This window comes from Oncorhynchus clarkii, chromosome 1 (assembly GCF_045791955.1).
Source record: "Oncorhynchus clarkii lewisi isolate Uvic-CL-2024 chromosome 1, UVic_Ocla_1.0, whole genome shotgun sequence".
Classification (NCBI taxonomy): domain Eukaryota; kingdom Metazoa; phylum Chordata; class Actinopteri; order Salmoniformes; family Salmonidae; genus Oncorhynchus; species Oncorhynchus clarkii.
The window spans coordinates 56,809,055-56,825,567 of record NC_092147.1 but is presented as its reverse complement, the minus strand read 5'-3'; the positions used below and the strand labels follow the sequence as shown (position 1 = coordinate 56,825,567).

The 16,513-nt window shown below is 42.2% G+C and overlaps 1 protein-coding gene across 3 annotated transcripts in view; it reads left to right on the top strand.

Annotated features, from left to right (window-relative positions):
* Window positions 1–16,513, top strand: part of LOC139409522 (arginyl-tRNA--protein transferase 1) — a 189,475-nt gene that overhangs the window by 116,352 nt on the left and 56,610 nt on the right. For all 3 annotated transcript variants that reach the window (XM_071154815.1, XM_071154808.1, XM_071154797.1), the window contains 2 exons: window positions 544–725; window positions 12,703–12,802. In XM_071154815.1, the coding sequence (XP_071010916.1) occupies window positions 544–725; window positions 12,703–12,802 (282 nt within the window). The remainder of the gene's footprint in view (window positions 1–543; window positions 726–12,702; window positions 12,803–16,513) is intronic.

The window sequence follows — 16,513 nt, the reverse complement described above, 5'->3', positions numbered from 1 at the left end:
GCGCTTTTAACAGACCTCTGAGACTATCACAGTGCAGGTGCATTTATATGGAGACTTGATTACACACAGGTGGATTGTATTTATCATCATTAGTCATTTAGGTCAACATTGGATCATTCAGAGATCCTCACTGAACTTCTGGAGAGAGTTTGCTGCACTGAAAGTAAAGGGGCTGAATAATTTTGCACGGCCAATTTTTCAGTTTTTGATTTGTTAAAAAAGTTTGAAATATCCAATAAATGTCGTTCCACTTCATGATTGTGTCCCACTTGTTGTTGATTCTTCACAAAAAAATACAGTTTTATATCTTTATGTTTGAAGCCTGAAATGTGGCAAAAGGTCGCAAAGTTCAAGGGGGCCGAATACTTTCGCAATGCACTGTAAATGTGTGTGTGTGTGTGTGTGTGTGTGTGTGTGTGTGAAACCTGCTAATGCCAAAGCACTAACAGGGGATTCATATGATTCAGTCACTAGGTCAATTCCATTTTTCCAGTTTGTATTTGTGTTTGTACTATTGTGATCTATAACCTCTCTCTCTCTCAGATGGAGACGCCTCCGGATGGACCAGCGGCGGGCTACGGTTCCTTCCACCAACAGTACTGGCTGGATGGCCGCATCGTGGCAGTGGGAGTAGTGGACATCCTGCCCACCTGCGTGTCCTCTGTCTACCTGTACTACCACCCCGACTTCGCCTCTCTGTCGCTGGGCTCCTACTCTGCACTCAGGTCAGTAGGACTGGAGGGGCTAAGGATCGAGCTTCGCATTTGGCAGTGTTTCCATTGCGCCGCTTTTTGTTGTTGTAGTGCAGAGGTGCACAATTGGCGGACCTCGTGTCCAGGTCCGGACCGAGTGAAGGTCTTATCTGGACCTCGACACATTTCTCATAAATAATTTTAAAGTTAAATACTGATGAAGCAACCATTTTTTTCAATGTACACATACTGTACTGGCTCAGCACAGCTGGGAAGGTCCCAGACAGCATTCCATACTACTGTGTGTTGTCCAATCACATGCGTTATTTAAATCACTTCACGAAACTCAGCCAATCAAAGCGAATGTTTACAATGCATGAGACTGATGTTGTCAGAGAGAGACAGCGAGAGAAGCAAAGCCGGAGCGAGAGGCGCAATTATAGAATGGCGTGTGCAAAAGTCAGGAAAGTTGATACAGAAAATCAAGCTTTCAAAGAGGAGTGGACAGACAAATATGCCTTTATCCTTCCCGCAGTGAGTGTCAAACCACTCTGCCTGATATGTTCAGAGACCGTGGCTCTAATAAAAAGTGCCAACATGAAGAGTGCCACTACGAAACAAAGCACACATCTTTTGAGCAAACATATCCACAGCAGTCTGAGGTGAGGTCACGCAAAATATACAAACTCAAAGCCCAGTATGATCGGTCCACCAGTGTCCTCTCCCATGCATTCACTGCCCAACAACGTGCAAACAAATGTTAACTAAAAATAGCTTGGATTTTGGGTCAACACCAAAAGCCATTTATTGACGGGGATGGAGTGCATGAATGCTGTTGCTGAAACTTTACTTGACGGTAAACAAAAAGACGAGCTGTGAAAAGATCAAGCAAATCCCAATGTCACATAACACAACCGCAAGAAAGAGTGAAATACTAACAGAAGATGTATTAACACCGCGGGATGAAGCTATTCGGAGTGCACCCTGCATAGCACTAGCTGTTCATGAATCTACTGATGTGAGTGATAATGCCCAGCTTCTGGTGTATGTTAGATTTTACCACACAGAGAAGGAATTCTGTGAAGACCTGTCAGGTGTAACACCACTTCGAGACACATGCAAGAGGAAAGGACATATACATGGCCATAGAGGAGATGCTGAGAGAGGGGGATAGATCTAAAACAAGTGGTCTCTATAGAGAGAGAGGTGCTGTGGCAGGACAACCCTGATCTCACAGCTTACCACTGCATCATTCATCAGTCTGTCCTGTGTGCCAATCTGTCAGAAGAGTATGCTGAAGTGTGAATATAATGATGAAACTTATCAACTTCCTCAGGGCATCCTCATCTCATCAACATTGCCTGCTGACAGAATTCCTGAAAGAAGTTGAGGCAAAAATCAAATGACCTATTGCTGCACAACAATGTAAGATGGCTCACTAAAGGCACGGTGTTGGAACGCTTTTGGTCCATTCGAAAGGAAATAACAGCTTTCCTAGTACAGCTCAAGAGTCAGAAGGCGACACAGTTTTCACTTTTTTTGCAAGACGAGAGCAAAATGGATTTGTTGCTTTTTTGGTAGACATCACACCTTAACAATCTCAACGTGAAATAACAGGGCAATTCAGTTAGGTTTGATGACATCTATCTGCTCCTTCCAGAGAACTGGAAATTGTCATGGAATATCTTCAAGGAAACTGTGCACACTTCTGAAAGTGTAGGAACAGATTCAGGCTGAGAGAGATGTTTCTCCTCATGTGGACTTCATAGATAAGCTGATTGGAAACTTCAGACATCGATTTGACAGCTTCAGGCTTGGACAGCAGCTCCTTCTAATTGAGAATCCGTTCCTCATCACAGATGTCAGAGGATTTTCAAAAGGAGATGACACAGACCTTCAAGTGGGCACATGGTGGATCTCTACAGATGGAACTGATTGATCTGCGAGCAAATGTTGCACCAAAAGAGCACTTTCAACTAACTGATCATGACGCTTTCTGGCTGCAGGCTGTGTCTGAGACCGTTTTCCCTGGTCTAACCAAAGTAGCACTACACACCTTGACCATGCGTGGCTCCACATACAGTTGTGAATCTTCTTTCTCCACTATGAACATCATTAAAAATAAGTACCGTTCTAGACTCAACAATGAGCACCTACATATGTGTATGAGAAATGGCACGGATTCCATTCCAGCCAAGGTTCAAATTAGTGACTGGGCAAGCAAAAGACAACTTCTCTCGCTAAGAAGAGAGATGGAGAAGTGACGTGGGAGAGAGTAGGACAGATAAATATTAAGTCGTTTCTTATTTGTTCAAAAATCAAAGCACTTTTTTCAGAAACAGGCACTTGTTATTTTTTTGAAGATGCAGTCTTGTTTTGCTTGAAATGAGAACATTTGTAATTGGCCTACTTTTATTTATGATTAGGATGCATATTTATTTTGCCTCATATGTAATGTGGCTGCATTGAAAATGTGCAATACATATTGTTGAAATGTAGTACTTTGTTTATTAGCTATACATATACAAGAACTACATATGCCCCCAAATCATAGCGCACGATAGACATTTTAATGGTTTGGACCTTTTGGGAGGAGAAAATGTTAGTCACTGGACCTCTTTGAATTCTATTTGTTGTAGCGGATGTTCATGGGCTGGAACATAATTACAAATAATTTGTAGACTGCAAAAATCCTTTATAAATATGTTTGACTAAAACATAATTTCAAATCTTCCTCACATTTATGTACAATCATGTGTGTCTCTCTTATGCGTGTGAATAGTTGTAAACAGATTTCTTAAACTAAAATCACCTGGAGCAGATGTTCTGTTGATTTTAGTCTGCTGTCAAAGAATGAAAATTCCAAACTTTAATTTTTTTTTGCTCAGAATTTTTTTTAACCACCAAGCCCAGTCGCCAGTTGGGGTACCCTGGCCTAGATGATATCCAAAACAGCTAACACACTCAATTCATACATTTTAAGTCATTTTAATTGTGTCATGTCTTTCTACTCGATACCACAAGTAATTTTACTAATCTGGTGAAGTCATATAAAAAATGAAGTATTTAATAATTTAGCTGTGCATTTCAGATGGAAGCAAGGTCTTTAGAACGTTCCAAACGCCACAAAATAGAGCTTGTTCTGAAGAAAAAAAGAAGAAAAAAATCCTCCACAGCCTGGAAACTCCCTGGCTGGTTACTTTTTCTATTTGGCTGGCCACTTTACTTGCAGAAAACACAATCTTTTCACTTTTTGTTCTCTCTTTCGCTCCTATGTTTTTTTTTCTTTACCTCCCTCATCCCCATCTCTCTCTTCTCTCATTTCTCTTTATTTTTTCTCTCTTCTTTCAGGTTCTTCTTCCCTAATGAACCTTTACACTCTCTCTCTGTTTCTCTCAATCTCTCTTGATTTTCCCACCACACGCTCGCTCTCCCCACCTCTGTGGGCAGTAGAGGTACAGTATAGGTAATACCTAAGGACTGGGTAGGTAAATACTGCTCATCTGTCAGTATTGGATGAGGCAGTGGGGTGTTTGTGGTGCGGCTGACGACAGCACTGTCTGCTGGTATGAAATAAGAGATCACACACACGTAGCGCGCACATACACACACATCTGACGCTTCCTGTAAAGTGTAACCCAATAATGTGAGAAAGCGTTTAAGTATTTCTGCACAGATGTTGAAGGACTGGGTGATTTACAGAGTTGGCCGTGTGTATGCATGCATGTGAGAGACTACAGATTGTGTGTGTGTGACTAGTAGAGAATGTGCAGTTTGTACATTTGCGCTCACACACACACAAGCCTGAACAGACCCTGGTCTGCATTTCTTATATTATTATTGCAAGAGTCTGTCTCCAAGAGTAACAGTACTCCCTGTGTAGATAAAGCCCAGACGAGGTTATTTGATTAGGTTTGATTTGATTTTATAAGACTTCCTCTGTCAGATATACACATTTTCTGCCATACACCTTCTGAAGCGTGTGTGTGTGAGGGGGAGGGGGTGTTGTGTAAGAGTGAGTGAGTGAGCGAGCTAGAGAGAAACTTGGTGTTCCATGGGGAGTGTGTGTAGGTGTGATTCTGTGCTAAGAACAGGAGAGGGAGATGTTGAGATGTTCTGAAGAGGGGCCCCAAGGAGAGGGGGATAAAGAGGGATTGGAGGACTGGACATTGCGCCTGAGGCACTGTTATCCAAAAAGCAGCTGGTGTCTGGCATTGGAGTAGTTTTGTGTGTGCGTTAGGGGTGGGCGATATTACGACAGCATCGTCTATCAACGATGATTGACAGCCATCGTCGATGGTGACGACATCGTGATGTGACAGTCTCTCGCAGGGCAGCACAAGTGACATTCCAAGTAATTTGCCTATTCCTATTTGCTAAAGCCTATTTCAATACATACTGTGTGTGATGCAGAACTCGAGAGGAATATAGGCCAGATAGTGGAGAATTCCACCAAAGCAGCACAAAATGTCCAGTCAGAAAATATTGTTTCTTTCTCTGTTTCTGTCGGCTGCATGGGCTTTAGGCTATTCATTTTTTATGTAGTCTATATTTTCTGCTCTCTCCATTCGGTAGGCAGTTATGATTATGACTGTATGCATGGTTTTCTCCCGATCAAACAATGAATGTAACCAAGTTCAATTTCAAAAGGTTATTATGAATAGCCTTAAACTTAAAGTAGCCAGGTGACTAATAATGAGAGAGAACAAACAATACCAAAAGTCTATAGAAAAATGTAATGTAAAGTTGAATCAAGTTTAAGCTTATTAAGAGAAATTATCCATGCGGGCCAAGAAAGTACCTCATTTTTTAAATGTTTATTACATTTTTTTAACCCCATTGATACCAAGTTCTCATTCACAATTGTTAACATTCCAAATAAAACAAGGAACAATTTCAATACTACAACTGCATACTCAATTATTTAATACCAGAGTCCTAAACTGACCTACCGGCACCAGTGAATCAAGGAATTTTGCACGTTATTCCAACAATAGGGTGTTCACTAAAACAAAAAAAAGGATTTACCCTGCAACTGGGTTTGGTAGCTCATTCTTTTATACTTTAGCAACAAATCAAATCAAAGTGTATTTGTCAAGTGCACTGAATACAACAGGTGTTGACCTTAGTGAAATGCTTACTTACAGGCTCTAACCAATAGTGCAAAAAATTTATTAGGTGAACAATAGGTAGGTAAATAAATAAAGTAACAGTAAAAATACTATAGGCTATATACAGTAGCGAGGCTATAAAAGTAGCGAGGCTTCATACAGACACTGGTTAGTCAGGCAGATTGAGGTAGTATGTACATGTAGATATGATGAACCGAGAGTAGCAGTAGCGTAAAAGAGGGGTTGGTGGGTGGGACACAACGCAGATAGGCCGGTTAGCCAATGTGCGGGAGCACTGGTTGGTCAGCCCAATTGAGGTAGTATGTACATGAATGTATAGTTAAAGTGACTATATATATGATAAACAGAGTAGCAGCAGCGTAAAAAGAGGGGTTGGGCACACAATGCAAATAGTCCGGGTAGCAATTTGATTACCTGTTCAGGAGTCTTATGGCTTGGCGGTAAAAACTGTTGAGAAGCCTTTTTGTCCTAGACTTGGCACTCCGGTACCGCTGGCCATTCGGTAGTACAGAGAACAGTCTATGACTGGGGTCTTTGACAATTTTTTGGGCCTTCCTCTGACACCGCCTGGTGTAGTGGTCCTGGATGGCAGGCAGCTTAGCCCCAGTGATGTACTGGGCCATACGCACTACCCACTGTAGTGCCTTGCGGTCAGAGGCTGAGCTATTGCCATACCAGGCAGTGATGTAACTAGTCAGGATGCTCTCAATGTTGCAGCTGTAGAACCTTTTGAGGATCTCAGGACCCATGCCAAATCTTTTTAGTTTCCTGTTTAGGAATAGGCTTTGTCGTGCCCTCTTCACAACTGTCTTGGTGTGTTTGGACCATTCTAGTTTGTTATTGATGTGGACACCAAGGAACTTGAAGCTCTCAACCTGCCCCACTACAGCCCCGTCGATGAGAATGGGGGCGTGCTCGGTCCTCCTTTTTCTATAGTCAACAATCATCTCCTTAGTCTTGGTTACGTTGAGGGATAGGTTGTTATTCTGGCACCACCCGGCCAGGTCTCTGACCTCTCTATAGGCTGTCTCGTCGGTGTCGGTGATCAGGCCTACCACTTGTGTTGTCTGCAAACTTAATGATGGTGTTGGAGTCATGCCTGGCCATGCAGTTGTGGGTGAACGGAGTACAGGAGTGGATTGAGCACGCACCCCTGGAGAGCTCCAGTGTTGAGGATCAGTGTGGCAGATGTGTTGCTACCTACCCTCACCTCCTGAGGGTGGCCCGTCAGGAAGTCCAGGATCCATTTGCAGAGGGAGGTGTTTAGTCCCAGGATCCTAAGCTTAATGATGCACTTTGAGGGTACTATGGTGTTGAGCTGTAGTCAATGAATAGCATTCTCACATGAGTGTTCCTTTTGGCCAGGTGGGAAGCGGCAGTGTGGAGTGCAATAGGGACGTTGGAAGCTTGTGTAGTAGTGCTTTGTAAACAAAGATGGCGCTGTGTTAGACGGCATCCAAAAGTTTAAGAGTAGTGGCTGCTGCAATTTGGTAAATGGTGCCCCCATAGTCTCAAACTGCCAGGAAAATGTGTGCTGTACAATATGCTTCCTGCTATTTAGGGAGAGGCAGGATCTTTAAAAAATTATAATAAGCCCACGTTAAAGCTTAGCGTTTTAACCAGCTCATTCGTATGTTTTTTTTTTAAACATTCAAACTTTGTCAGTCTACATGCCCAGATGTTTACAGGCAGGAAACCTATCGATGGGAGAACCATCCAATTAATAAATATGTAGTCCATCAGATTTTAGTTTTTTGAGAATTAGAGAGCAACATGTATTTAATCTTGCCCGTATTCATTTTTAAACTAACCAGGGCTTTCTGTAAGGCAACATAGTCAGATTGCAGCTCTATGGGGCAATGGCATACATGCCAGAATGATTACCACCCTTTAGCACTCACTTATGTAATCATGAAGTGCTTTGAGAGACTGGTTATGGCACACATTAACTCCGCCACCCTTGACCCACTCCAATTTGCATACCGCCCCAACAGATCCATAGACGACACAATCTCAATTGCTTTCCGCACTGCACCAATCTTAGATAAGAGGAATACCTATGTAAGAATGCTGTTCATTGACTACAGCGCAACGTTCAACACCATTGTCCCCTTCATGCTTGTCACCAAGCTTAGGACTCAGGGTTCTGAACATCTTCCTCTGCAGCTGGATCCTGGACTTCCTGACGGGCCGGCTTGGATGGTTCTCCCATAGCCACAGAGGAACTCTGGAGCTCTGTCAGTGACCATCGGGTTCTTGGTCACCTCCCTGACCAAGGCCAATCTCTCCCGATTGCTCAGTTTGGCCGGGCGTTCAGCCCTAGGAAGAGTCTTGGTGGTTCCAAACTTCCATTTAAGAAGGATTGGAGACTTTCAATGCTGCAAACATTTTTTGGTACCCTTCCTCAGATCTGTGCCTCAACACAATGCTGTCTGGAGCTCTACGGACAATTCTTCGACCTCATAGCTTGTTTTTAGTCAACTGTGGGACATTATATAGACCGGCGTTCCTTTCCAAATAATGTCCAATCAATTGAATTTAGCACAGGCCATTATCTTCACAAGGTCCTTTGCTGTTGTTCTGGGATCGATTTGCACTTTTCGCACCAAAGTACGTTCATCTCTAGGAGACAGAATGCGTCTCCTTCCTGTGCGGTATGATGACTGCATGGTCCCATGGTGTTTATACTTGCGTACTCTTGTTTGTACAGATTAATGTGGTACCTTCAGGCATTTGGAAATTACTCCTAATGATGAACCAGACTTGTGGAGGTCTACAATTTTTTTCTGAGGTCTTGGCTGATATCTTTTGATTTTTTTCTGCCATGATGTCAAGCAAAGAGGCACTGAGTTTGAAGGTAGGCCTTGAAATACATCCACAGGTACATCTCCAATTGACTCAATTAGCCTGTCATGGCTTTAGAAGCTTCTGATATCATTTTCTGGAATTTTCCAAGCTGTTTAAAGGCACAATAGTGTATGCAAAATTCTTACCCACTGGAATTGTGATACATTGAATTATAAGTGAAATAATCTGTCTGTAAACAGTTGTTGGAAAGATTACTTGTCATTCACAAAGTATATGTCCTAACCGACTTGCCAAAACTATAGTTTGTTAACAAGAAATTTGTGGAGCGGTTGAAATATGAATTTTAATGACTCCAACCTAAGTGTATATAAAGTTCTAACTTCAACTGGAAGTAAATAAGGTTTTTTCTCTTTTATATTTTGAATATTTAGCAACAATGTCTAATCCTGTTTTTGCTTTGTCCATTATGTGGTATTGTGTTTAGATTGATGAAGAAAAAATATTTAATCAAATTTGTAGTAAGGCTGTAACGTAACACAATGTGGAATAAATCAAGGGGTCTGAATACTTTCCGAATGCACCGTAAGCTGCATGTGCACACACGTGCATGTTTAGCAAATGACAACAACAAGATCATATTAAGGATAACATCACAAATGTATACATAAATACCACTTGCATCTTGACAATGAGTTGATCATTTGAATCAGCTGTGTAGTTCTAAGGCAAAAACAAAAATGTGCACCCCTTTGAGTCCCCAGAACTGAGAACCACTGCTCTTCATTGTGACCTCTTCATTTGCAGACAGGCTTTCACAGCTCTCTGTATCTGAGGACAGAAAAATATCAGAAGAAAAAGGCTCAATTATACTCAAATACTGAAATGTTATGTTACTATTATCTCTGTGCTCACTTCTAGGGACTTGAACTACACAAAAGTACCTACCTTATACAGAATAGCTTACTCTCTCACTTTGACAGTTGGGGTTGCCATCCTTTCACCCTCTTCTTTGGGTGTTAGCTAGCGAACTACAAATGCATTTGGAGTTTGTTTTTTACATTGATGAATACATCAATATAGCTAGCTAATATGAACTTAGATAGCTGGGGATATATGTAAAGCTAGCTAGCTAGGTACGTCAGCAGCTCATTTGATTTAGCCTGTACGTTATCTAGTTTGCTAATATTATTACTTTTTTTAAAACATTTTCAAAATATATTTACTTACTTGAATAAGTTCTCCCAGCCATGTGGACGATTGGAAACAGGGCAGCAAAGTTCGTCACCAGAGAGGTTGAGAGCATATTACTATTTACCTGTGAATAAATTTGTGAAATGGAGAATGGATTAAACTATTAACCCATTTAATAACCAGAGCTGTGCTGTGCAAAACCTGCTGTGCTGAATTCCTTATACACAATCTAACTTGCTGCTATACGTGACTGACCGGCTCAAATCGGTCTTATGTAGCAAAATTAGACATTGTGTTTTTTACGTTGGATAAAAGTAGAGACTCAGAGCTACAAAATGGTATATCATACACTGCATTTGAGGAACATTAGGGAAATAATTTTGCTTTGAAAGTAGACTTGTAAACTCACTTTTGAGAAAATGGCCTTGAATGTTTTGGTACTACTATTGCAGAGCCCTTCTTTGTATACACCCATTCAGCATTGTTCACACCCTCTTAAGCTTTAGCCCCACCCATCTCTTTAAGGGTTAATCCGAATGTACTAACCGCAGTCAAGCGCCAAAGCTAACTTGCTAGCTACTTCCAGACACATCTGAGCGAGAGCAGCTCACTGAACATTACTCGCCCTAGCAGAGCTGGTTAGGCTGTTATGTTATCCAGAGCGTTGTTGACTGCAACTGTGCTGTCAGATTGTCCGTTCGTAAATTCAGAGCATTTCACATTCAATTTAACAATTGTTTTTGTATTTACAGATGGCATACAAGTTTTGTTATTAAGGCACATGAAAGTTCACATGTAAAAAATAAAAACACGCATTTTGATTTAAAAAAATATTTTATTCAAATGGCTCTCCTGTGAAGTAGTGACCTGCGACATACGCCTAGTTTTCTGAAATGGGTTACATATGCTGCCAGCATACCCACAAGCGAGCCACTCTGGTAGTGGCACGTGGCAATTTACTGCTTACACAAGCTGTAAGGGTGGGTATTGGGATTAAGCCTTTATTTTGTGCACTCCTTAGCCTTATTGTCTACCTCCCCTCTCTGCTCAATATTTCAATGTTTTTATCCAATGTAATGTGAACACTGGGGAAACGAACTGCGCACTATAAGTTAGTTGTTGGTTGCTTCCTAAATGGCACTCTATTCCCTACAGTACATAGTGTACTATATATAGCGAATACTGTGCCATTTGGCATCTAGATGTTTACTTCCTTGTTTTATAAATGCCAGCTGGTTTTACTACTCTGAAATAGTCATGATTATAGGGCCTATGTGATTATAGTATGTTATGATTATACTATGATAAGTGATTGGCTAAAATTACTCTTCTTTGCAGCAGATTTCTAAAACATTTATACAATATTACAGATGAGACTCATGTTCTGTGTAGTACAGCTGTTTATTAAAACCTTTTAGGTCAAACAATACATATTTAATTAATATAGTGTTCTATATCATTATTATATGGGTAAAGGACTTTGCTGAAGAGTTCATACTATAAGATGGGTCTTGAACCAGCAACCTGCTCAGGGATCTGTCATGCCACTCCACTGTCCCCAGACCCTCAAGGGCATTCTGACTACCTGTACTAAACTCACAGAATTAAATCCAATTGATACTACTTCATTGTAAATCTTTGTGAGAAACAGACAGGCAGAAAACTACTATCACAATAGAAAACTATTATACTCTATCTGCATTACTGCCTGGACTAAGCTCACAGAATTAAATAGGACAAAATAGATACTTTTGGTCATATAGTGTATGTGGACACCTGCTTGTCGAACGTCTTATTCAAAAATCATGAGCGTTCATTTGGAGTTGGTCCCCTCTTTGCTGCTATAACAGTAATTAGGCCTGGCTCACAGTCAGTGTTCGTATTCATCCCAAAGATGTTTGATGGGCTTGAGGTCAGGGCTTTGTGCAGGCCAGTCAAGTTTTTCCACGCTGATCTCGACAAACCATTTCTGTATGGACCTCGCTTTGTACACTGGGGCATTGTCATGCTGAAACAGGAAAAAGGTCCTTCCACCAAACTGTTGGCACAAAATTGGAAGCACAGAATTGTCTAGAATGTCATTTGTATGCTGTAGCGTTAAGATTTCCCTTCACTGAAACGAAGGGGCCTAGCCTGACCCATGAAAACAGCCCAGACCATTATTCCACCTCCACTAAACTTTACAGTTGGCACTATGCATTCAAGCAGGTAGCGTTCTCCTGGCCAAACCAGATTTGCCCTTTGGAATACCAGATGGTGAAGTGTGATTCATCACTCCAAATAAAGCGTTTCCACTGCTCCAGAGTCCAATGGCGGCGAGCTTTACACCACTCCAGCTGACACTTGGCATTGCGCATGGTGATCTTAGCCATGCGCTGCTCGGACATGGAAACCCATTTCATTAAGCTCCCGACTAGCAGTTCTTGTGCTGACGTTGCTTCGTGTCAGTTTGGAACTCAGTAGTGAGTGTTGCAACCTAGGACAGACCATTTTTACGCGCTTCAGCACTCGCCGGTGCCGTTCTGTAAGCTTGTGTGGCCTACCACTTCATGGCTAAGCCGTTGTTTCTCCTAGACGTTCCCACTTCACATTATAACAGCCCTTACAGTTGACCGGGGCAGCTCTAGCAGGCCAGAAATTTGACGAACTGACTTGTTGGAAAGGTGGCATCCTATGACGGTGCCAGGTTGATAGTCACTGAGCTCTTTAGTAAGGCTGCTCAACTGCCAATGTTTGTCTGTGGAGATTACATGGCTGTGTGGGTGTGGCTGAAATAACCAAAATGCACTAAATTGAAGGGGTGTCACATGCTTTTGTATAAATAGTGTACTTTATTATATTGACTGTCTGGGACTAAATCCTCTATCTCTTTTCTCCAGGGAGGTTGCCTTCACCAGGCAGCTGCAGAAACAGTCCCCCAAGCTGTGCTTCTACTACCTGGGCTTCTACATCCACTCCTGCAACAAGATGCGATACAAGGTACGATAATGACACTTTTACTTTGTTCTGTTATACTCTGCTCTACTTGACTTCTCTACTGTACTCGGCTGAATTGTATACTGTTGTACTCTACCCAACTATATTCACCCTAGTAGGATGCCAATAACTTCTCCAGAATATTTCACGACAGTATTTCTATTATTCTGCATGATATCAAACAGAGAACTGGGGTTTTGCCTTGCTCCTTAACATGTCAGTGTGATTAATGGCTGAGGCTTTGATGTGAGCGCAGTGTTTTCCCTATTCTATGTGTTTGTTATTTTAATCTCTGTGCCTCACCTCCATAAAGACATTTGTGTGCAGTGCACTTGGAGGGACAGAGGATTGGGATGGATGTCTCCTCATCTACGTTCCAAATTGCACCCTGTTCCATATAGTGCACTACTTTTGACCAGGGCTCTGGGCTTCGGTCAAAAGTAGTGCATTATGTACGAAACAGGGTGTCATTTGGGTTGCACACCTTTTCTCTTACGGAGAATAGGGTGAGAAATTATTCGAATTTTTAAAAATATTTTCATCATCATCATTTGGAACCGTGTAAATGGTGTTGATGCCCCCTTAGACTCCACTTCACCCTCCCCCCGCCTAACCTCTCCGACTGGTGGCTACGGCGATGTCTCTCATTGAAACCCCAGTACATTCAGAGCGTCACGTTCCTAAAACCCTATCTGGCCCTCATGGAGAGCTCTCCCTCCTCTCCTTTTTCCCCCTCTCCCTCTTTTCCTGTCTTTCCCTCTGTGTTATTCTAGGTGCAAGGGTATCAACAGGGAGACCAGTCTGAACTAGTGCTCTGGCTCTCTCTCCTTCTCATTTTCACTCATTAGCCCCTACTCCTCTGTCTCTGTGGGCCCCTGTACTAAGGAGTAAGGCTCTGGTCCAGAGCCATAGCTTTGCTCTAGTCTATACATTATGTAACAACAGCCCACTGAGAGCTCTGTTCTCTTACTGAATGTGCTTTTACTGTTCTCACTCAGTGTGCAGTTTTTCTACTGCACTGTAGCTTCAGACAGCCAGTGTAGAACCCCTATGCCCCAACAACTCCCAGTTGAGGTAGAATCATTGACGTCCAGGCCTAGGTTGGCATTCAACTCAAACCCATAATCAGTCTATTTTGAGCTGGGCAACGGAGAGACCAGAGGGTTGTGGGTTTGAGACCAGGGCCCAGGGCATCTTCGGGACATAAACAGACATGTCAGCCATTCCATTGGTAAAGTGTGTGCGCGTTAAGAGCTGTTTAATTAAAATGAAGCCAGGGGGATTCTGAATGGTTAATTCTCACATTCTCAACACTAATGGTTATGCTTTATCCAACACTCTTAAGGCCTGGCTGCCTGACATTTGGGCCTGTTTAAAGCTGGTTCTAATCCTTCCCTATGGTAGCCTGCTATGACATGGTGAAGCACTGGAAAGGAGGTTTATAAGAGATAGAGCAGATATACACAAATACAAACACACACACACACACTGTTCTGCTCTTAGAGCAGAACAGCTGATTCATATACAGTAAAACTGTAGGGAGGGGAAGAATGTCAATAAAAGTGATGGACTCGCCCACAGCAGATAGGAGGAATGGATAGACTGATGGAGTGAAAGAGTAAGGGAGAGCAGACTGGGCTGCTAGAACCATAAGCAGTTGAGGATAGGTCACAGTGGAGATGGCCATTGTAAATCAGCAACACTAGGAGTGTGTGTGTGACACACACCCACTAACACATGGAAACATACACACAATCATCTCGCACACACAGAACCATCTCTGTCTTTCGCATACACACACATACTGGGGACATCCACATAACATTGACTAAGACGGGATGGTTTTGAGGAGGTTGGGTGAAAGTAAGCAGCCTTTCCAAGTCTATTAGACTGGTCCAGAAATGTCTCGTTAATCCCCCCTTTCTCTCATTAATTTCTTCATTGCCTCCGTATTTCATTATCTAATTCCTCTATTCCCCCATTGGTTCATTCATCCATGTCTTATTTCATTCAGGTATTCCTCCCAACTTTTCCCTTTCTGTCGAAGACATTGTGATGTCTTGTTGAGGATTATGGCAACATGCCATTTTCACACTCCTTCCTCCCCGCCAGCATTTATTATAGGTCCGCTTGATGGATCTTCCATTTTCTGTGTGTGTGTGTTTGGTTGCCTCTGCGATGTTGTATATACGTAGAATCCTAAACACACTGGTGTCTGTTGCCACAGTTTCCTGCCCCTTCACCATTGGTATTTATCCCCCCCCCCCCCCCCATATCTGATGGGGGGATACCCATTCACTACCTTATTTACCTCGCCCCATTTTATCCCCGGGAGAAACGGAGTTGGGGTGAGAAGGTTGCCCAGTTCCCACCTTCTTGCTCACTCACTCACTCTCTCTCACTCACACTCACACGCACACTCACACACACACACATACATACACACATACATGCCCACAGTGTCCCATTACGAGCTTATTTGCATATGTGACCAAACTAGCTAATTAATGCGTAGACGCGCTGTGCGCTTGTTCTGGTCACAAAATGTCCCCGTTTGGAGTCCCAGCAGGATAATGATGTGTTGGAGGCCCCCTGTGTTCTGGGACTTAGTGAGGGCCTCTCAGTCCTAACCCTCTCTCACAACATGACCACTTGAACTCTGCTGGACACCTCTCGGCAGTGAGCGGTCTCAAACCCCTCTATCGCTCTCTCTCCTCTTTTATTGGTGAATATCTGGAACAATTTGTACTGTCTACGAGTGTCAGTGAAAAGAAACCTAGAACACTTTATAACGCTGTTGAAGTTCCTTGTGGAATTTAACTTTTTTAGCACAGTTAATGTAATTCCAGCAGTAGTCCCTGTGAACTTTTTTGAAGCATTTTGTTTCGCTAATTGTTTGTTTGGACTTCTGGAAATGGATTGTATCTCGGTGGAGTCTAGAACATAGCCTCATCAAATGTCACATGCCAAATACAAAGGTGTAGACTTTTCCTTTAAATACTTTCTTACAAATGCTTTCCAAAAATGCTGAGTGAAAAAGTAAGACAATTTGCAAAAAATTATAATAATTGGAATCATAATAAATAACAAATACAAAACTATATACAGTGGTGACTCCTTTAAAAGTTGCGAGCTTGCGCCACGGGATTTAGAGGTACCCAGCGTCATGGCTTTATAGCTCCAGACCACCGCGGGGGGGGGGGTGGTGTGTATGAGCACTCATTATGCATTTGGGTCCCAAGGTTTTTATATGACCAATCATGTCAAGTGGTTCCAATGAAGAATTTGACATTATGCCACTCGTCGCTGGTGACTTTCTTCAGCAAAGATGTCTGACAAAAACATAAAATGTAAGTAATTATAACGTCATAACGAGTCAAAGAAAAAAATTACAATTCCACCATAATTTGCAAATAAATTCATTAAAAATCCTACAATGTGATTTTCTGGATTTCTTTTCCTCATTTTGTCTGTCATAGCTGAAGTGTACCTATGATGAAAATTACACAATTTGCACAATTGGTGGCTGACTAAATACTTTTTTGCCCCACTGTATCTCTTGATGATTTCTTCCTCAAAGAAATCTCGAGCCTTGATGCCTGAAAAAGTAGGCAAGAGTGCATTATTGTGGAACACAAAACAGTCCGTGAGTTGTAGGCTTCAATATTTTATGTACCTTTTGCTTTGTAAATAGCCAAACTTACCATCAATAAT